This window comes from Echinops telfairi, unplaced genomic scaffold (genome assembly GCF_000313985.2).
Source record: "Echinops telfairi isolate 266 unplaced genomic scaffold, ASM31398v2 ScPeMD7_6;HRSCAF=24_1, whole genome shotgun sequence".
NCBI classification, from domain to species: Eukaryota; Metazoa; Chordata; class Mammalia; order Afrosoricida; family Tenrecidae; genus Echinops; species Echinops telfairi.
In genome coordinates this window covers 15,879,666-15,901,327 of record NW_022103903.1, presented here as the reverse complement: position 1 = coordinate 15,901,327, position 21,662 = coordinate 15,879,666, and the positions used below count along the sequence as shown (strand labels likewise).

Here is a 21,662-nt window from a genome sequence, read left to right as displayed (position 1 = left end):
TGGTATCGGCTCCTCATTTTTCCCCCTCCCTTCCTGGTTCCCTCTCCCTCATGAACCCTTGAAAACCCATGAACCCTTTATATATTATTTTTATTTTGTCATATCTTACCCACTCCCTTCACCCACTTTTCTGTTGTCCATCCCGCAGGGAGGAGATTATATGTAGATCCTTGTAATCAGTTCCCAGTTTCCACCCCACCCTCCCTCCACCCTGCTGGTATCACCACTCTCAGCACTGTTCCTGAAGGGATCATCTGTCCTGGATTCCCTGTGTTTCCAGTTCCTATCTGTACCAGTGTACATCCTCTGGTCTAGCCAGATTTTTAAGATAGAATTGGGATCATGATAGTGTGTGTGGCGAGGGGGGGAGGGGAAGCACTTAGGAAATAGATGAACCTTGAACCTTGTATATTTCATCACTGCTACACTGCACCCTGACTGGCTTGTCTCCTCCCCACAGCCCTTCTGTAAGAAAATGTCCAGTTGTCTACAGATAGGTCTTTGGTCCTCAATCTGCATGCCCCCTCATTCACAATTATTTTATTTTTTATTCTTTGGTGCCTGATAACTGATCCATTCAAAATCTTGTGATCGCACAGGCTTGTGTGTTCTTCCATGTGGGCTTTGTTGCTTCTGAGCTAGATGGCCACTTGTTTATCTTCAAGCCTTTAAGACCCCAGATGCTATATATTTTGATAGCTGGGCACCATCAGCTTTCTTCACCACATTTGTTTATGCACCCATTTGTCTTCAGTGATCGTATCAGGAAGGTGAGCATCATGTAATGCCAATTTAAAAGAACAAAGTGTTGTTGCATTGAGGGAGTACTTGAGTGGAGGCCCAAAGTCCATCTGCTACCTTAATACTAAAACTATAAATATATGCACTTAGATCTATTTCCCCATCCTCATATATAAATATATTTACATATGTACACGTCTGTATTTAGACCTCTATAAGTGCCCTTTGCCTCCTAGGTCTTTCCTCTATTTCCTTTTACTTTCCTCTTGTCCCACTATCATGCTCAGCCTTCATTTGGGTTTCAGTAATTCCCCTAGATTACATTACCTTTGTTCACACACTACCAGGCCTCCTACACCCTCCTCACCACCAATATGGATCACTTGTTGTTCCCTTCTCCCTGGGTTTGTTAACACCACTTCCTTTCTCTTGCCTCCCCCTCTCTATATCCCCTCAGAACCTTCCATCCCATTGTATTCTCCTCCAGATTGTTCATCCAACCTATTTTGTTTAAACAGACCTGCAGATATAATAATATGCACAAAAACAAGACAGAGCAAAACAAAGCAACAAAAGAAAACAAAACATCAAAAACAACAAAAAGCCAAAGACAAGACTTGGTTCTCATGCTCACAGTGGAGGAGGTCAGAGTTCAGAGCGAGCATCTCTTGGGCCTGAGGAGGAAGGTGGCGGTGGAGTCGAGTGTCACCCAAGAGGAAATTAAGAAGAAAACAGAGAAGCCAATCGACCAGGAGAAGATCTGGCTGCTGCTGCTGCTGCCGGTCTTCACTCCCAATAACAGCTGCCACCACCGAATGGACGAGTTCTCTCGGGGAAATGTGCTGTCCAGCGAGCTGCAGATCTGCACTTGGATGGATGCAACTTTGAAGGAACTGACAAGTTTAGGAAAGGATGTTTACCCAGAAGCTAGAAAGAAGGGCACGCACTTCAATTTTGAGATTGTTTTTACAGATCTGAAAATTCCTGGCTGTCGAGTCAAGGAAATTGGCAGCACCATATTGGGCAAGAAAGGCACCAATGATTCCATGACCCTTCAACTCACAGAAGTTCCAAATGGGGGATTTATCTGGACGTAGCAATCACACCTCCCAACGAGCCACCCCCTCCTTCTGGGCACATGAGGCCTTATTAAAGTTTATTTGCTGTGTTTTGAATGTATTTGCAAATCAGTTTTGTAACATAAACCTAACTCTCTGCCTCCTTTGATTATTGCCATTAAGCCTTTAAACTTTGTACAAATTGTAATGCTTCTATTTAGGTTAGATTTGGCTGTGTTCTGGGATGACCATTGATTCAAAGTCCATATTGTTTCAATCTCTCCTGTAAAATATGAAGAAAAACGCTCTTAGCATTGTGTAAAACTGCATTGTGAAATAAATGTATGCAATCGGAAAAAAAAAAAGCCAATGACAAAAATAACAACAACAACAAAAAGCCTGTAGTTAGTTCAAGAACTGCTTATTGGCATTTAGGAGTGTTTTCCGGTCTAGTCTGATGGGGTGCCAAGCCTTGGTCCCAGAGTCTATTTTTGGTATTCCCTGGGGACTTCGTTGCTCTGTTCCCTTTGCTGTTCTGTTGCACACCCTTAGTGTTTTGCCTTGGTGTGGTGGGATCAGATCAGGCACAATTCCCACACTGTGTCTCCAGTGTTGACCCCTGTAGGGCTACGGTCAGTGAGGGATGTGGTGTCTCATAGTGGGGATAGCCCTATGATCTTCTCTGTGGATTGGCTTCTCTGAGCAGGAATATCATCCTCGAGGCTTGGTGGGCCAGGATGTGCTCCACTCTCTTTTCCTCCCCCTTCATTTGCTCCTGTGTGCTCTGATCAGACATGTCCATCTCTCTGACCTGCAGCTTCAGTGCTATCCTCTGAAATAAATTATTCTGGGGGGAGAGACAGGTGTCCACATAGTTGGGATTGGGGCCGGCCCCAGAAACCTCTACACTGATTTCCTACTCCATGTCACCATGTTGCATTCATATCTTAGAGTACTGGGTTGAAGTCTGGTCCCTCTTTCCTTGTGGAGATATAAACAATTTCCGCCCCTTGAGTAGGTTAGTGCCCTGTTCCCCCACTACCCATTTTTTTACTCTTCTTTACCCCTCCTTTTGAGTTGACAACCATATGTATCCCTGGATTTGGTCTGGCCCCTGTCATACTACCTGGTCCTCACCCCAGGAATGTTTGTATACAGTAGCTTTTTCCCTATCCCCCTTTTGCTTTTTTTAAGCTTACCTCAGTGAACTCATGTTGTACTTGTCCTTTTCTGCTTGGCTTACCTCACTTAGCATAATTTCCTCCAGTTCTTCCAGAGCAGCGATGTGCTTCATACGTTCATCACTGCTTTTTAGCGATGCATAGCACTCCATTATATGTATGTACCACAGGTTTTTTTTTAATTCACTACTAAGTTGATGGAAATTTGGGTTGTTTTGAATTCCTTCCAATTATGAACATTGGAGTACAGATATCTGGCTGTGGTTCGTTTCTTGCCAGTAGGGGGATTTCTGGGTCATATGGTGGCTCAATTTCCATCTGCTTAAGATATCGCCAAATCAATATCCATAGTGGCTATACAAATATACAGGTCCACCAGCTGTGGATGAAAGTTCCTATCTCACCACAGCCCCTCCAACACTTGTTGCTGTCTGAGTTTTTGAATTGGGCTATCTTTGAGGGTGTTAGGTGCTATCTCATTGTTGTATTCATTTGCATTTGTCTGATGGCTAATGATCCGGAACACTTCTCCTATGTTTATTGACCATTCGGACTTCTGCCCTTGTGAAACTTCTGTTCAGGTCCTTTACCCACCTCTTCAATGGGCAATTAGTTGCTTTTTTTTCTTTTTGGAAGCTAGCATAATATTGTAGATTTAATAATAACGCCTTTGTCTGATGCGTCACTACTAAAAATGTTTTCCCAGTCCATGGGCTATCGTATTACTCTCTTAGTGAATTCTCATGATGTACATAGGTGTTTTATCTTCAGTATATCCCACTTGTCAATTTATGATTCATCTGCATTTGTGTCCTTCCCTATTTCTGATAGCCTATGTAACCCCTGCGCCAAAGTTCTCGGGTTGGTCCCAATTCCATCATTTATGGCCCTAATAGTTTGGGGTTTTATCTCGAGATCTGTCATCCAACTTCAGTTTATTCTTGTGCATGGAGTGAGATAAGGGTCTTGCTTCATTTTTCTGCAGGTAGATATCCATTTTTTTCCAGGAGCACTTGTTGAAGAGGGCATCTGTTTCCCATTGGATATTTTTGGGCCCTTATCGAATATCAGTTGTATGCTGATGATTTTATTCTGGGTTTTCAGTTCTTTTCTATTGATCTGAGTATCTGTCATTGTACCAATAACATGAGGTTTTGACCACTGTGGCTGTATAATATGTACTAAAGTCAGGTAAACCAAGTCCTCCAAATGTGTCTTTTTCTTGAGTTCTCTGCTAATTCTGGGCTTCTTCCCTCTCCATATGAAGTTGGTAATCAGTTTTGCCATTTCATTAAAGAAACATGAGGGTAAATGTATTGTGATTGCATTAAACTTATGTAGTGCCTTGCGAAGAACTGACATCTATACTATATTGAGTCTTCTAATCCACAAGCATGGGATATTCTTCCATTTGTTGAGGTTACTCTTGGTTTCTTGTAATAGTGTTCTGTAATTTTCCTCATATAGTTCTTTTGTTCCCTTAGTAAGATATATCCCTAGATTTTTCAATTTGTGGTTGGCCATTGTGAAGGGTACCATCTTTTCGATTTCCTCTTCTGTGGTCTTATCTGATGTGTATAGCAGTCTGATGGACTTGTGTTTGTTGACCTTGTATCCTGCTACTCTGCCATATTCCTCTATTTCTTCCAGTATTCCTCTTGTGGAGTTTTAGGGATTTTCCATATACAAAATCATATGAACTGCAAATAATAAAAGTTTCTCCTCTTCCTTCTCCAGGCAAATACCTTTGAGGCCTTTTCTTTGCCTTATGCTCTTTGCTAAAACCTCCAGTATGATGTTAAATAAGAATGGGGACAAGGAATATCCTTGTCTGTTCCCCTTTTTCAGTGGGATTGTGTTAGTCTTTTCTCCATTAACTACCATGTTAGATGTTTTTTCATTTGTAGCTTGTATTGTCTTGAGGAATTTTCCTTCCATTCCTGTCTTCTCAAGTGTCTTAAACAGGAATTGGTGTTGGGGGTTGTCGAATGCTTTTTCCATATCTATCAATATTATCATATGGTTCTTATAGTTTTTCATGTCAATGTAGCAAATGATACTAATGGTCTTTCATCAGTTGATCCAGTATGAATCCCACTTGGTCATGGTGAATTATATGTTTTATATGCTTTTGTATTCTATTGGCCGGTATTTTGCTAAGGATTATTGCATCGATGTTCATTATGGATATTGGTCTGTAGTTCTTGATTCTTGTGGGATCCTTGCCTGGTTTCAGTATCAGAGATATACTAGCTTGATAAAAGGAGTTCGGGAGGTTGCAATCTTTTTCTATATTCTGGAAGAGTTTGTGTAGGATGGGTGTTAATTCTTCCCTGAATGCTTGTAGAATTCTCTTTTAAGCCAACTGGTCCAGGGGATTTATTTGTTGGTAATCCTTTGATAAACTTATCTATTTCTTCTGTTGATATGGGCTTGTTGATATTCTTGACCTACATTGGGGATAGTCTAGGGAGGCACTATTTTTCCAAGAACTTGTCCATGTCTTCCAAATTGTTGAATTCATAGGTGTATAATCCTTCTTAATATCCTTTTTATTTCATTAGGATCTGTTGTACTGTCCTCTCTTTCATCTCTCATTCCTGCTATCGAAATTTGTTTCCTCCTTTCTTTGATTAGGCTTGCCAGTGGTCTGTCGATTCTGTTTATCCTTTCAAAGAACCAACTTTTAGCAGCATTAATTTTTCCATAGTTTTCTTATTCTCCCCCTCCTGAATCTCCGCTATGATTTTCACTATTTCTTTTCTTTTGCTATTATTAGGATTGTCCTGCTGACTCTGCTCTAGATGTTGTAAATTTTGTGCCAGCACATCCGTCATGAGTCTCTCTTCCTTTTTCAGAGGTGCATGTTTTGCTATGAAATTTCCTGTGATAACTGCCTTTGCCGTGTCCAATAAGTTTTGGTATGGCGTGTTCACATTCTCATTGGTTTCTAGAAATTTCCTGATTTCATTTCTGATCTGTGCCAGTACGCATTCTATTTGCTATAGAGAGTTATTCATCCTCGAATTGTTTGCTCATGTTTTCTTCGTCTTCCTTTTGTTGATTTCCAGCCTTATGACACAGTGGTCAGAGAGAGAGAAGTATGTATGATATCAGTCTGTTTAAATTTATGTAGATTCACTTTATGCCCCAGCATGTGCCAATGTGAATTTTTTTGTATTTGGATGAAAAACTATCAGGGAAAATTGTGTAATTGTAGTGTTTAGATCTGTGAACAATCTTTCTCAGAGAACAGTGCATTGAAGTAACCCACAATAAATGTCGAGGCTGCGATTTATTTTTTCATTTTATGGAGTGCTCGGTTGATGTATTCCGCAGGTCTCTCATTTGGGGAATATATATATACAATGCTTAGTTGTTCTTTGTCTACCGTTCCCTTGAGCATTATATGGTACCCCTCCTTATCTCTCTTTTGGTTTGCACTTTGAGGTCAATTTTTTCTGAGATTAGGATGGCAACCCCTGTTGCTTTTGAATTGATGTTTGCTTGGTATGGCTTTCTTCAGCCTTTAATTCTCAGCCTATTTTTGTCTGTAGCCTTGAGATGTGTCTCTTGTTGGCATCAGACTGATGGGTAGTATTTTCTAAGCCAGTATGCAAGCCTAAGTCTTTTAATGCCTGAGTTCAGTCCATTGATATTCAGGGCTATTATCTCCATCTTCAGACTCTATGATGTCATCTTATACCTTTTGTGTTGGGTATTTTCCTACCTTCCTTTCTTATTAGTGTGTTGCGCATGTGTGTGTATGTGTGTGTGTGTGCATCATACTTGACTTCTTTCCACCCTTAAACCAATGCTATCTTGGGGTCTGTTTTCTCTTTGTTGCCCCCTGGGTGAGGTTGTTCTATATGGTGTTCTCTTATTTATGCTTGGTTATTGTTGTTCTTCTGCCCATACTGGGCCGGAAAGGACCTTTACAAGGGCTGCATTTCTTCAAACATATTCTTTGAGTTTTTCCTTGTCTGAGAACTCTTACTTCTCCCTCTATCTTGATCGATAATTTGGCTGTGTAAAGAATTCTTGGGTTTGCATTATTTTCCTTCAATTTTTGGAACATGTTACTCCACTCTCCTCTTCTTCATAGTTTCTGCTGATAGTAGTGAGCATATTTTTATTTAGGAACCTTTATATGTGATTGCTTGTTTTCCCCTAACTGCTCTCATGATTTTCTCCTTTTTATCAAAGTTGGATAGTTTTACTATCATGTGCCTTGTTGACTTTTTCCGTTAATTGGTGGTCTTTCAGCCTCCTGCATGGTTGCATGGTGGCTGGGGAAGTTTTCTTTCAAGAATTCCCTCACTATTGTTGCAGATGACTTCTTTGTTGTGTCTTCCTCTGGTTTTCCAATTATTCTGATATTGCCCCTTTTCATAACATCAGACATAGCTCTTAGGTTTACTTCAGCTTCTTTGATGATTTTATTAGATTTTTGTTCGCGTTTGTTAAAGTCTGTTTGGCTGTCCTCCAAGTCATTGGCGTAATTCTGTGCTTCCTCCAGTTGATTCTCAAGGTCCGTATGTCTGCTGCTGGTTTTTACCTCCTCCCTAAGCTCTTGTATTTCCCTTTGGTGTATGGACTTTATCTCTTCTATCATTTCATCCTTTTTCTGTATTGTTTCCCTCATGTCCTGCATGACTCCAAGCAGAATTCTGAAAATTTCTTTCTGTTACAGATCATCATCTTCTTCTATTAATGTTGTTAGGTTCAGGACATCTTTGGCCATTTCCTTTTATTCTCCTGTTTTTTCCTTGAGGTCATTGGGGCTGATTGCTATTTGAATTGCATTGTTTTAAATGAGCCAAGTTCCATTTCCAAGGGAGTTGAAGAGCACTGGCTTTCTCCGGGAAACTCATAGGAATGCTTCTTAGAACTACCTATAGCTAATTCCACTATGGAATTAGCCTACTACTTTATTCTCCTGTGGCTTCACTCTCAAGGGAGTGGCCCCAAAATCTGGTGCATTGCCTGCTTTGGTGTAGAACACTGTGAATGGTGGACGGAATTGCCTTGGTCAGAGTTTTCTGCAGCAGTGTGGAATTTTGGCAAGTGTTGTCTGAGCTGCCATAGGACATGTGAGGCACTAAGGTAAACGGGAAGTAGTTCCTTCAGTCACGTGGGCCCACAGAAGACAAATATAAGCTCCCCTAGATACACAGGCAGGAATTCCCCGTGAAGAAATTGGGCAAAATATCCTGTGGTGGAGGACATGCATGCTTTCCCCAGCCTTGGGCTATGCTGCACAGGGTGGAGCTCACCTAACTGGATGGAGTGAAGGCATGAATACCCAAAGCTAAGGGGAGTGGTCAGGAAGTCAGCAGTGGTGTGTGAGAGAACAGGCAAGAGACAAAGAGCGAAACAAACCCACTGAGACGGTGGGGGGGATAGAGAGAAGAGAGGGAAACAAAAGTAACAATATAGCTGATCCCTGACTTGAGGCTGCAAGGGTTTAATTCCTGCCCTGAGGCTGTGGCAAGCTCTGGCTGTCTTGAGGTAAAGCCCCTGCGCCAGTTCCAAATGGTGCTGGCTCTGGCTGAGACAGTGGCAGGGCTAAGGTCAAGCCCTAACCAAAAGCTCCAGCCCCTCAAAACCCTATGGATCTGTGACAATTTATCTTTTTGATGAGCCTCCTCTGATCCAGCAGTGTTGAATTTCTCTCTTAGTAACTCTCTTGGGCTGTTTTCTCTGGAGTCCCTCTGGTATGTGTTATTCAGTCAGCATCTACCCAGTAGTCCCCTGAGGAAGATTCTTTAAAAAGATGAATTAATGAAGTGGCTGCAACAGGTGGCTCAAACCTAGAAACACTTATGAAGATGGTGCAGGACCAGGCAGTTTCTGCCCCTGTACATGTGGTTGCTATGAGTTGAACTGATTTCACAGAACCTGTTAACAAAAACATATGGTTTAAGTATAAAAATGTACAAGTAGACTGATGAAAGCATTTAGTAATTACTAAAAATAAATCACATTTGTTTTCATCTGAGTTAACACATTGGACAATGGATGGTCTTTTCAACTAATTGTTCTTGTTCAGGTGGCTGAAATATGGAGACAGGGCTTTTCTGAAAGCTGTTGATTTTTCTCTTTTGAATATATATCTACTAGTGCTCCAGCTCCTACATAACCAGGTTTATTGTAAGCAAAACCTGTGTTAATTGATCTCTGTAATCATTGGATGACTCTAGAACAGTTCTCTAACTAATTAACTTGGACTTAGTTGTTGTTGTTGGGTGCCCTTGGATCAGTTCTGACCCATAATGAACCTATTTATAACACAATAAAACACCCCAGATTGTGGGCCCACTTCAGGATTGTTTTTAATCTTAAGCCCATTGTTATAGTCACTATGTCAATCCATCTTGTTGAGAGTCTTCTTTTTCACTGCTTCTCTGTTTTACCAAAGATGATGTCATTGTCTCGGGGCTAGTCATTCCTGAGAACATGACCAAAGTATGAGGCAAAATCCCAATTTTCTTGCTTCCATGAAGTGTTCTGGCTTTAATTCTGCCAAGACAGTTTTCTTTCTTCTTTAGGCAGTCGATGGTAGTATGTTCAATAATCCTCGCCAGTATCATGATCCAAATGCACTGATTCTCCTTTACTCTTCCTTACCCAATGTTGAAATTTCACAAGCAAATTTTAAAAAGCATGGGTTGGGTCAGGGTCACCTTATTTCTCAAAGGAACTTACCATATATACTCGAGTATAAGCCGACCTGAATATCAGCTGAGGTACCTAATTTTACTATAAAAACGGCATTAAAAATGTGCTGAAAAATCATGCTATACACGAGTATATACGGTACTTGCTTTTCAGCACTTTGCTTTGCTCCCCTTGCTGTTTTGTCACATGGCCTCAGCGTTTCTCCCAGGTGTGATGGGGTCAGATCAGGCACAATTCTTGCACTGTGCCTCCAGTGCTGTCCCTCTCGGCAATATAGTTCAGTGAGGGATGTCGTGTATCCTGGTGGGGCCAGCCCTATGGTCCTATTGTGCACTGGCTGCTCTGAGCAGTAATATCATCCTTAGGGCTTAGTGGGTCAGGATGTGTTCCACTCTCTCTCCTTCCCTCATCCTTTGCTCTGATCAGATGCACCCCTCTCCCTGAACTGTAACTTCAGTGCTGTGCTCTGAAGTGCATTTTCTGAGGGGGGTCCATATGGTTGGGATTGGGGATGGCACTGTTGACCTCTCTATTGGTTCCCTGCTTCATTCCGGTGTGTTGTATTCTTGTATTGTGCACCTGGTTGAAATCCTGTCCCTCCCTCCCTCTGCTGTAGAGATGTAAATAAAACACTCCCGTTGGGCGGGTTAGTGTCCTGTTCTCCCGCTATCCATGTCTTTTTTTTCCTTTTTATTCCCCTCCTTTTTATATGGCCGCCATATGTATCCTTAGATTGGGTCTGGACCATGCCATAGTACCTGAACTCACCCCAGGAATGTACTATGTATACTCTAATATAAGCCTACTCAAATATAAACGGAGGCACCTAATTTTACCTCAAAAGCGGCATTAAAAATGTGCTGAAATTGTTGGCTTACACATGAGTATATATGGTATATATACCATAGCTTTTCCCTTATGCCTTTCCTGCATTTTTAAGCTTACCTCAGCGGACTCATTTTGTGCTTGGCTTACTTTGCTTAGCATAATTTCCTCCAGTTCTTCCCCTGAGGTTATGTGTTTCATGCATTCATCACTGCTTTTTAAGGATGTGCACTACTTCATTGTATGTATGTATCACAGATTTTTAATCCATTCATCCATTGATGAAAATATGGATTGTTTCCAGCTCCTTGCAATTGTGAACTGTGCTGCAATGAACATTGGCACACAACTGTCTGTCTGTTGTTTGATTCTTACCTCTTCTGGGTATATGTCTAGTAGGTGTCTAGTAGGTGAATTATTGGGTCTATGGTAGCTTGATTTCCATCTGCTTTAGATATCGCCAAATCAATTTCCATAATGGCTGTACACAGCCCTTCCAACACCTGTTACTTTCTGCTTTTTGAATTGGGCTATCTTTGAGGGTGTTTGTTGGTTTCACATTGTTACTTTAATTTGCATTTCTCTTATAGCTAATAATCAGGAACATTTTCTCATATGTTTATTGGCCACCTGGATTTATGCCCTTGTGAAAATTCTATTCAGCACCTTTTCCAACCTCCTAGTGGGCCATAATATATTTTCTTTTTCTAAGCAAGCAGAGTACTGTATATTTTAGTATTAAGGCCTTTGTCTGGTGTGTCATTGCTAAAGATGTTTTCCCAGTCCATGGGCTCTCCTATTACTCTCTTGGTGAATTCTTCTGATGTACACAGGTGTTTTATCTTCAGTATATCCCAATTGTCAATTTGTGCCTCCTCTGTATTTGTGTCTTTCCCTATTTCTGATAGCCTATGTATTTCCTATGCCAAAGTTCTCAGGTTTGTTCCAATTCCCTCATTGATGGTCCTAATAGTTTTTGGTTTTACCTCAAGTTCTGTGATCCACCTTGAGTTTATTCTTGTTCATGGAGTGAGGTAAGGTTCTTGCTTCATTGTTCTGCAAGTAGATATCCAGTTTTTCCAGCACTCCTTGTTGAGAAGGGCATCCACTTCCTATTTGATATTTTTGGGGTCCTTTTCAAATACCAGTTGTCTCTATGCTGACGATTTTATTTCCCTGTTTTCAGTTCTTTTCCATTAGTTTGAGTATCTGTCATTATTACTAATACCACTCTGTTTTGACCACTGTAGCTATATAAGAGGTGTTAAAATCAGGTAAAGTAAGCCCTCCTACTCTGTCCTTCTTCTTGAGGAGTTCTCTGCCAATTCTGGGCTTCTTCCCTCCAAGTTGATAATCAATTTTTCAAATTCTTTGAAAAAAGGTGATGGTATTTGTATTAGGATAGAATTAAATTTATATAGAACCTTGGGCAGAACTGACATTTTTACTGTATTGCATCTTCAGATCCAGGAGCAGGGATATTCTTCCATTTGTGGAAGTAACTCTTCGTTTCTTATAATAGTTTTCTACATACAAATCTTCTGTTTTATTAGTCAGGTATATCCTACATATTTCAATTTGTACTTGGCTATTGTGAAGGGTACTACCATTTTGATCCCCTCTTCCATGGTCTTGTCCAATGTGTATAATAGTCTGATAGACTTCTCTTTGTTGATCTTGTATCTGGCCACTTTGCCATATTCCTCTATTGCTTCCAGTACTCCCCTTATGGAGCTTTTGGGATTTTCCATATATAGAATCATGTCAGTTAATAATGATAATTTCACTTCTTCCTTCCCAGGGCAAAAACCTTTGATATATTTTCTTTGCTAAGACCTCCAGTACGATGTTAAATAAGAATGGGGACAAGGGGCATCCTTGTGTGGTCCTGAGTTTCAGTGGGATTGTTTTAATCTTTTCTCCATTGACTACCATATTGGAGGTTCATTTTTCCTATATAGCTTGTATAATATTGAGGAATTTCCTTCCATTCTTTCTTCTTTGAGTGTCTTAAACAGAAATTGGTGTTGGATGTGGTAGAATGCTTTTTCTGTATCTATGGATATTATCATGTGATTTTTGTAATTTTTCATGTCATTGTGGCGAATGATACTAATGATCTTTCATATCTTGAACCATCCCTGCATCCTTACTATGCATCCCATTTGGCATGGTGAATTATTAATTTTATGTACTTTTTTATTCTATTGGCCAGTATTTTGTTAAGGATTTTTGCATCAATGTTCATCAGGGATATTGGTTTGTAGTTCTCAATTCTTGTGTATCCTTGCCAGGTTTAGGTATCAGTTACACTAGCTTCATAGAAATTGTTCAGGAATTTGCCATCATTTTCTATGTTCTGGAAGATTTTGTGTAGGACTGGTGTTATTCTTCCCTGAATGCTTGCTGGAATTGTCTTATGAAGTCATCTTGACTGGGGGATTTTTTGTTGTTGTTGGTTATCCCTTGATGAAATTGTCTATGGGTCTGTTGAGTTTCTTGACATCCACCTGGGATAGTCTAGGGAGAGATTGTTTTTCCAAGAATTTGTCCATGTCTTCCAAGTAGTTAAATTCATTGGAGTAGAGGCCTTTGTAGTACTGTGTAATTTTCCTTTAGAGTTCATTAGGATTAATTGTAATGTCCCCTGTTTCATCTCACATCCTTGCTATTTAAATTTGTCCCTTCCTTTCTCTGGTTTGGTTTTCCAGAGGCCTGTGGATTCTGTGAATCCTTTCAAAGAACCAACTTTTAGCTGCATTAATTTTTTCCATAGTTTTCTGTTTTCACTCTCATGAATCTTAGCCCTGATTTTTACTATTTCTTTTCTTTTGCTATTAGTAAGATTATCCTGTTGACTCTGCTCTAATTGCTGTAAGTTTTGTGTCAGCATATTAATCATAAGTCTCTCTTCCTTTTTCACGTGCTATGAAATTTCCTCTGAAACTGCCTGAGGTAGTTAGTTTATTGTGCCAACCTGGCTGATAGACACATGTTGGATAAATTGAAGGGCAGAGGGATAAATGGCTCAGTGAGTCTTGCCTTTCTAGTTCTTGGGTCTCTTGCTTTGAAATGGTAGGATCAGGGTGTAGCTGCCTTAGCCAGTTCTCTGCTTAAGCTGACAAGGCTCACTTCCTGCCAGATATCCCCAAGGAGAAGCTACATGGACCTACCCTGATGCAGCCCTGGGTGCTGGAGCAGCCTTGAGGAGACCCCTGCTAGTGCTGAGATGCTTGTTCGTTCACTGACTCAGCTTTCCTCCTGCAGTCGGCATCATTGCCTCTGTTTTATGGTGTGGAGGTCTTTGTGGAGCGGATATGGGTTAATGTTGGACTTGTGGGCTTGGGCAGCACTGGGTTGGGATGTTTTCTTGATGTGCACTTACCCTTTATATAAAACTCTCTTATACATGAGATTCTGTAGATTTGTTTCTCTAAAGTACCCAGACTAACACACTGCCTTTGCTGTGTCCCATAGGTTTTGGTACATCATATTCTCATTATTTTCTAGGAGCTTCATACATTCGTCTCTGACCTGGGCCATTACCCACTACTTTTGCAATAGAGAATTATTCATCCTCCAATTGTTTGCCCTTGTTAATTTCCAGCCTTATGGCATGGTGTTTAGAGAAAGAAGTTTGTATGATCTCGATGTGAATTTACTCAGGTTCAACTTGTCTCCAGCATTTGGTCTGTCTTTATGTATGTGCCATGTGGGCTTGAAAATAATGTGAATTTTATTTGCTTTGGGGTGGAGCTTCTGAAAATATTTCTCAGGTCAAGTCGTCTAATTGTAATGTTTAGATCTGTGGCCTCCTTGTTAAGCTTCTTTCCCTGTGATCTACCTTTCTCAGAAAGTGGTGTATTAATGTCACCTACTATAATTGTTGACCCTGTAATTTCTTTTTTCATCTTTTGGAGTGTACCACGAAATTCATGGGTCTCTCATTGTCTGTCTATATATTTATTATGCTCTCTGGTTTTTGGTCTACTGTTCCATTGAGCATTTTACAGTACCCCTTCTTGTCTCTTGTTATGGTGTGTACCTTGAGATCAATTTTGTCTGAAATTGTGATTGCAACACCAGGGTTGTTTTTTTGTTTTTGTTTTTGCAGTTCACTTGGTATATTTTTCTGTTCCCTTTGCTTCTCAGTCTATTTTTTTCTATAATCTTGAGATGTGTATCTGTAGGTAGCAGACCTTTGGGTTTTCTAAGCCCGTGTGCTATCGTCTCCCTTTAAATGCCTGAGTTCACTCTATTAATATTCAAGGTTATTACATCCATCTGTGGAATCTGTGATGTCATCTTGTACCCTTTGTGTTGGGTGTTCTCCTATCTCCCTTTCTTATCAGTGGGTTGTGCATGTGTGGGTGTGGGTGTGGTTTGTTCTTGTGTTCTCTCCACCTTTGAGCTCGGAGGCTGTTCTTTCTTTGTTGCCCTCTGGCTGGGTTTGTATTAGTGACAGTTTTTCATTTGAGGTTGGTGAGTGCTGTTCTTTTCTCCATCGTGGGTCAGCAAGGATCTTTATCAGGACTGGGTTTCTTTTAACAGTTTTGAGTTTTTCCTTGTCTGGGAAGACTCTTACTTCTCCATCTATCTTGATAGATAATTTATTTAAATAGAGTATTCTTGGGTTTGTCTTATTTTCCTTCAATTTTTGGAATATGTTACTCTACTCTCTCTTCTTCACAGTGTCCACTGATAGGTCTGAGCATATTCTGAGGAATTCTACATTGTAATATATGGGGTCACCAGGAAACCAAGGCCAATTGAATGGCAGCATCAATTTTCCACTTTTGTTCTTTCATTTTGACACTTGGCTACATTTTGCCATTATGGATACTTTATTTGTATTACTTGAAGTCTATTGGAAAATTTGAGGAAATTATGACCCTTCCTAGCCTATGAACACGGAATTTCCTCTCATCTTTTTACCTTTATTAGTATTATTTCTTAGGGACAATAACCACTTTATAAGTTTAGTAATAATGTATTTCCAGCCTTTCATTAAAATTATTTCCAGACATTTAAAACTTTAAATAACTAGATTTTAAAATTGTGTTGCTATTGTGTTTCTTACAATTCCATTATTTAATGTATACAGAAGTATGATTATTACATATATGAGTATATCTTTTGGTTGCATTCTGAAAACAAGTTTTCTTTATTTGATTTCCTATGGTATAACTTTTTTGTTACTTTCAAACTCTTTATCTTTATATGCAAAGTATATATCGTATAAAAAGAACTATGTTATTTCAGTTTACTTTGCTTTTTTTTTCTTGGTCTTTGATTTCTTTTAAACTGACGTCTTTGTTTATCATTTTTTTACATCAATTTATGATGTCTCGTAGTTAATATCTACTAACTGACTCTGATTTATTTATATATTATACCAATCTGTCCCTTCACATTTAGTGTTTTTCTTACTTTTGCCTAATCAAATATTTTTTAAATATAATTTTTCTTTTACTCATTGGTTGATAGATTTGACTTTCTTACTAAGTCCTCATTATTCTATTTTTAGTACACTATCTTATTTTTAGCTGAGATGAGCCATTTTTATTACTTTAAAGATATGAAATATTTTTTTATCATTTTTCTGAGCAGTGCAAGAACCATATAGCAGATGAAAGTTTGTTCTCTTTTCCCACTTATAGTTTTAATGTAGTCTTTAAAAAGAAAATATTTTTAATTTAGTAGAGCAAGTTAGCAAGTTAGCAAGAGCCTTTAAAAAGATTTGGTCTTTTCCTGGCATATGGAAACTTGGATTCTGAAATGATGCCTAACTGATCATGTTGTTTTCTGTGCCTAGACTCTATACAAACAATGCAATTTATGACAACCACCTGCTTTCTTTTGGAACATCTGACCACATCTTATCAGTCATCATGAAATGCTTTTGTAGGCAAATTCCCAAACAGCCATGAACCCTAAGTCACAAATCAGCTTTCTTGGGCAAAATGCTGCAAATGTCTTGCTATATTTTCTGCTGCTTTAGGAGAGTTTCTAATTCTGTGAGGCTTCCTGAGGATGATAGAGTCTAGAAACACTACACACCACTTTTTACAAGATCCCACCTGTGCCTCCCTATGTGTCTTACTTACTGAACAAGCTATGTGTTATTTATATGAAACATATACTTAATATATTTTCATTGGTTTTATGTTAACTGAACTCAATGTCTTGCTGGGATCTAAAATTACATTCTGGTATTAGATGATTTTCATAGACCCATGTACGTCCTCTGTGGTCAAATCTTGTGTTGCTCCTTTCTTGCCTACACTTGACTTTTCACTTCATTTTTATTGACAATATACTCTTCTAACATTTTAAATAATATTCAGTTTACAGAAGATTTCTCTAGATTTTATCTATCATAGTTAAATCTAGTGCATAATTATAAAATTGATGTTTAAGATGTCTGTGAATAATTCTTTATAAACACTTTAAATGTTCTATATCTTCATATTTATTAATCATTAAATTTTCTTTTATTGAGTTTGAAAATATTAATTTTCTTGTTTAGAAACAAAGATACAAAAATAATCATTTTCAGCATCACATATTTCTTTTAATTATCAGTGTTTTGAAGTTTCAGAAGCATTTATAAAACCATCTGTAATGCTCAATTTTGAATTAGAATTTTATTGCTGCTTTTTAATTAACTGAGCTTAGAGTTGCCATTGCTGTTTTGAAATAATCCATCAAAGCCAGTATAAAATACATATGTGCTATCAAACATTAGTTTTTTATTAATAAGTTTTAAAGTTTCTGTTCTGTATCTGCTTTGAAGTGAAAGTAATTTTACAGATGGCATTCTAGACAAGAAGGAACTTTAATCAAATTTTTGTTCACAGTTTATACTGTACATTGCCTTCAGTGTTTGAATTTAAAATTAAAGATAGCACAAATTAAGCAATTAAGATGATATAATCAGTATCTATTACTTAATGCATATATATTATTTTTATAACTCCTATGAGGATTGCAGAATGAAATTCATTTTGGATTATATACAGATAAAATAATTGTTAGTAATCAATATCAAGTGCTTCACATTTCATTGATGACACATATTTTCAAAGCAGTATACATTTTCACTCATAGAAAACATTTATCATAAAAATATATTTGTGTCATGAAATGCAAGCTTCTACCTCAAATTTAGTTACTTGAAAATATTCTGATTACAAACTTTATTCCCAAATATTCTGTATACCAAAATGCCTTCTCAAAACCAATGAAAATTAACAAAAGGAAACGTATCATAGGAGTAAATTTCAACATAATATAGAGAAGAGGGACTCCTGCCAGAAGGCCCATCAATCCTTGGCAACAAATAAGACATAAGAAAACAGAAAGAGGGAAATTCTGGAGCCCCAAGTTTTTGAGGAAGAAAGGAGAACTGAGCTAAACACTGAGAGAGAAAATAAAGAGTGGAATCCACACAAAGACATCAAGGGACCAGTGAATTCTCCACAAGCCAACCATGAGCCGAGCAGTTGTGCCAACAGTCCAATGGAATCTCCAGCCTACAGAGAAAGGTGCAAACTCCTCCAAATCCCCACAGCTGCTGGAACGACCAGGTCCCAGCCTAATGCTCCCATTGGTGGGCTGCATCCCTCAGGTCCATCCCCCAGGCTGCAAGTGAAGTCTGAAATAGGGGTGAGCCACAGACCCTTAGCAGGGAGGGCTAATGAAGAAACTGAAAATACTTCCTGCTTGATTGAATAGGAGCCAGAAAATCATGCCCTTTCTTGCCACTCTTATTCCATATTGTGCTGGTAATCTTAGCCAGAGCTATTACACACACACACACACACACACACACACACACACACACACACTGGCATATGTTCAATTCTGACTCACAGTGACCCAAAAGAACAGGTTAGAACTACCCGTGTTGTCATCAAAGTTGAAGGTTGTCCCTCTCTTGTCATCTTTGAGGTTTTTCATGTTTCCTTTAAAACCCATGTTCCATTTAAAACTGATTTATGTGAGGCAGTTTTCCCATAAACATGGTACAAAGCTGTAATAATTTGGGAAGATATCACTTTAGTTTTGTTAAATAGTTGATATTTTCTCTGACCTCAAAATTGTTTCCACCCCGCATGGCACAAAATTATTCTTTATATAGACTCACCTTACTGAGGTACAATAATTGTACTACTGAGATACTGAGAGAATTTGTTTGCAGTCATTCACTGGCCGTAGGGATTTGTTCAAATTAAAATAACAATATTTTTGCTAATTTTCTTATATTTAATAAGACCTTTTTAGTCTCCATATCTGTGTTCTGCGTAGTTTCCTATTTAGAGGAAGAACCGTTCTACAGTTCCCTCATGAGGTATAAAAATTACTTGTATTTGTGTGGAAATTTATACAAAGTGTTTCCTGTGTTTTTTTGGTACTATAACATGTAAAATTGGAAACGATTTATTTTAATCAGATGAGAAAACTGAGTGACAGTGATATCCTAAAACACAGACTATTATCAAATGAAATGGAACTTGATCTTAGAGCAATGTCAAATACCTAGGACTACACAGTAATCCATCTTTTTTTATGCTTCCTGCAGCACTCAGTATTTTGTTCATGTAATCTTTCTATATTGAAATCGGTGTTTTAATTTTTTTTCATGAGTTCTTTCAGTTTAAGATATGCTGAGTATATCTTTTGGTTTTCTCATTTGAGGTTTTAAAAAAATGATGTAAAGAATATACAGAATCACTTTCTAAAGAATAGAAAGTACTGGTTGGAATTCAATCATTTAAGGAGGTAGTATATGAGCAAGATCCAATGATGCTGAAGGAAGAAGCTCAAGCTGCATTTTGAATGCCTTAGTCAAAAACAAGACTCCAGGAATTTATGGAATTCCAATTGAAATATTTCAACATGCTGATGATGAACTGGAAGCACTCAATAATCTATACAAGAAAATTTGAAAGGCACACTACTTACCTAATTGACTGGAAGAGATCGATATTTTCACCCATTCTGAAAAAAGTTGACCTAACAGATTGCTCAAATTATAGAAAATAATTTCTGTCACATGCAAGTAAAATATTGCTGAAGATTATCCTGCAAATGTTACAAAAACATATTGACAGAGAGCTGGCATGAGTTCAGGCTGGATGTACAAGAAGAGTTGGAGCAAAGAATAAAATTACTGAAGTCAGATAGACCATGCCTCAAAGTAGAGAATACTAGAAAATATTCATTTATGTTTTATTGACTGTGCAAAGGCATTTGACTCTGTAGATCACAACAAACTAGGGATATCTTTAATCAATGGCAGTTCTGGAAACAGAACAAGAGCATACTGCATGGTTTAAGTATCTTCTCACTATACTTATTCAAACTGTATGCTGAGTAAATCGGAGCAGGTGGATTAGATGAAGAAAATGTGGCATCAGGATGGGAGGGAGGCTGTTTAACAACCTGCAATATGCAGACAACACCACCTTTCTTGCTGAAAGTGCAGAGGACTTGGGGCACTCCCTGATGAAGTTAAGGATTGCAGCCTTCAGTATGGATTATGACTCAATATAGAGAAGACCTACATTCTCACAACTGGACCAATAGGTAACATCATGAGAAATGGAGAAAAGGTTGAAGTGTTCAAGAATTTTGTCTTGCTTGGATCCACAATCAATGTACAAGGAAGCAGCAGTTGAGAGATCAAAAGATAGGTTGCATTGGGTAAGTCTGCTGCACAGGCCTCTCTAGAGGAGGGCTGTCAAACTCAATTAAAACGTGGGCCTGGAAACAGGGAATCCAGGACATGTGATCCCTTGAGGACCAGTGGTGAGAGTGGCGATACCAGAAGGGTGGAGGGAGGGTGGGTGAAAAGGGGAACTGATGACAAGGATCTACATATAACCTCCTCCCTGGGAGATGGACAACAGAAAAGTGGGCGAAGGGAGATGTTGGACAGTATAAGATATGACAAAATAATAATTTATAAATTATCAAGGGTTTATAAGGGAGGGGGGAGTGGGGAGGGAGGGAGGGGAATGAGGAGCTAATACCAGAGGCTCAGGTTGGAAAGCAAATGTTTTGAGAATTATGATGGCAACAAATGTACAAATGTGCTGGACACAATGGACGTATGTATGGATTGTAATAAGAGTTGTATGAGCCCCCAATAAAATGATTTAAAAAAACTAGATGTAAGTGCCCCCAATAAAATTATCTTTTAAAAAAAATGCGGCCCATGTGGTGCAACAGGCAAAATTTACAGGGGGCACATCACATTTACAAATTTTGTTAAATTTATATTTTGAAGTGAGGATTCAGAAATATTAATAGGATAATTAAAACACTATATAATTGCTTTTATATAAACATTTATTTTATTAATGTATTTATAAAAGTAAAATTATTCTTTTTTATCCAAAACTTGCCAGCACTTTCCTCCTACCAGTATTCACTTCTGTTTTATGTTGTGACCGGAAAATATAACAAAGTAACTAATAAAAAACACAAAATGTTGGACAGCTGACAAACATGATGCACAATCATAATGGCTTCCTTCTAAAAATGTTAACTACCACTGCAGCTAGATATGATTCATAACAGCACAACCCAGAGTGCTCTTTTCAACCTTTTTGCTATTGGGATCTGTTTACATTATGTGACACTGATAGTGGCAGACGTATAGCTTGCAAACGTCACTAGAACTGAGTCATAGCACCTAACAAGAACAAAAACAGCTCGGATATAATAAAACACAATAAGCATAGATTCCGCAGTAAAAATGCAAATTTTAATTTTATATAATTTGGGAGAATCCCCCCTGCCATATTTCTGTGTCAGAAAGAAAATGTTTGCATGTGAAAAACCTTGTTTTGTGCCCTCTTTTCAATTGTAACTCAAAAGGACTTTATGTACGAAAAAAAAGAGAGAAAAACTTCCTTGTCCTTTACCTTCCTCATAAGCCTTGCTATGTTTGAGCTCATTGTTGCAGCCATTGTACAAACCCCTCTGATTAATTGGCTTCTCTTTCTTATTAGTGCTTTAATTTGCTAAGCACAAAATCCTTCTCCAGGGAGTGATTCTGATTGAGGATATATTCAAAGTATGTAAAATAAAGTGTCACAATTTTGACTTCTAAGAAGCATTCTGGTTGTACACATCATAAAGTAGATTTGTTGCTAAAAATATGGTA

General features: G+C 38.5%; 1 protein-coding gene across 1 annotated transcript; it reads left to right on the top strand.

Moving 5' to 3' along the window:
• Window positions 1-1,367: 1,367 nt before the first annotated feature.
• Window positions 1,368-1,894, top strand: LOC101653156 (histone deacetylase complex subunit SAP18-like). Its single transcript, XM_045286252.1, is given in 3 exon segments — window positions 1,368-1,799; window positions 1,801-1,824; window positions 1,826-1,894. Coding segments are annotated over 3 exon segments (525 nt in total).
• Window positions 1,895-21,662: the final 19,768 nt, after the last annotated feature.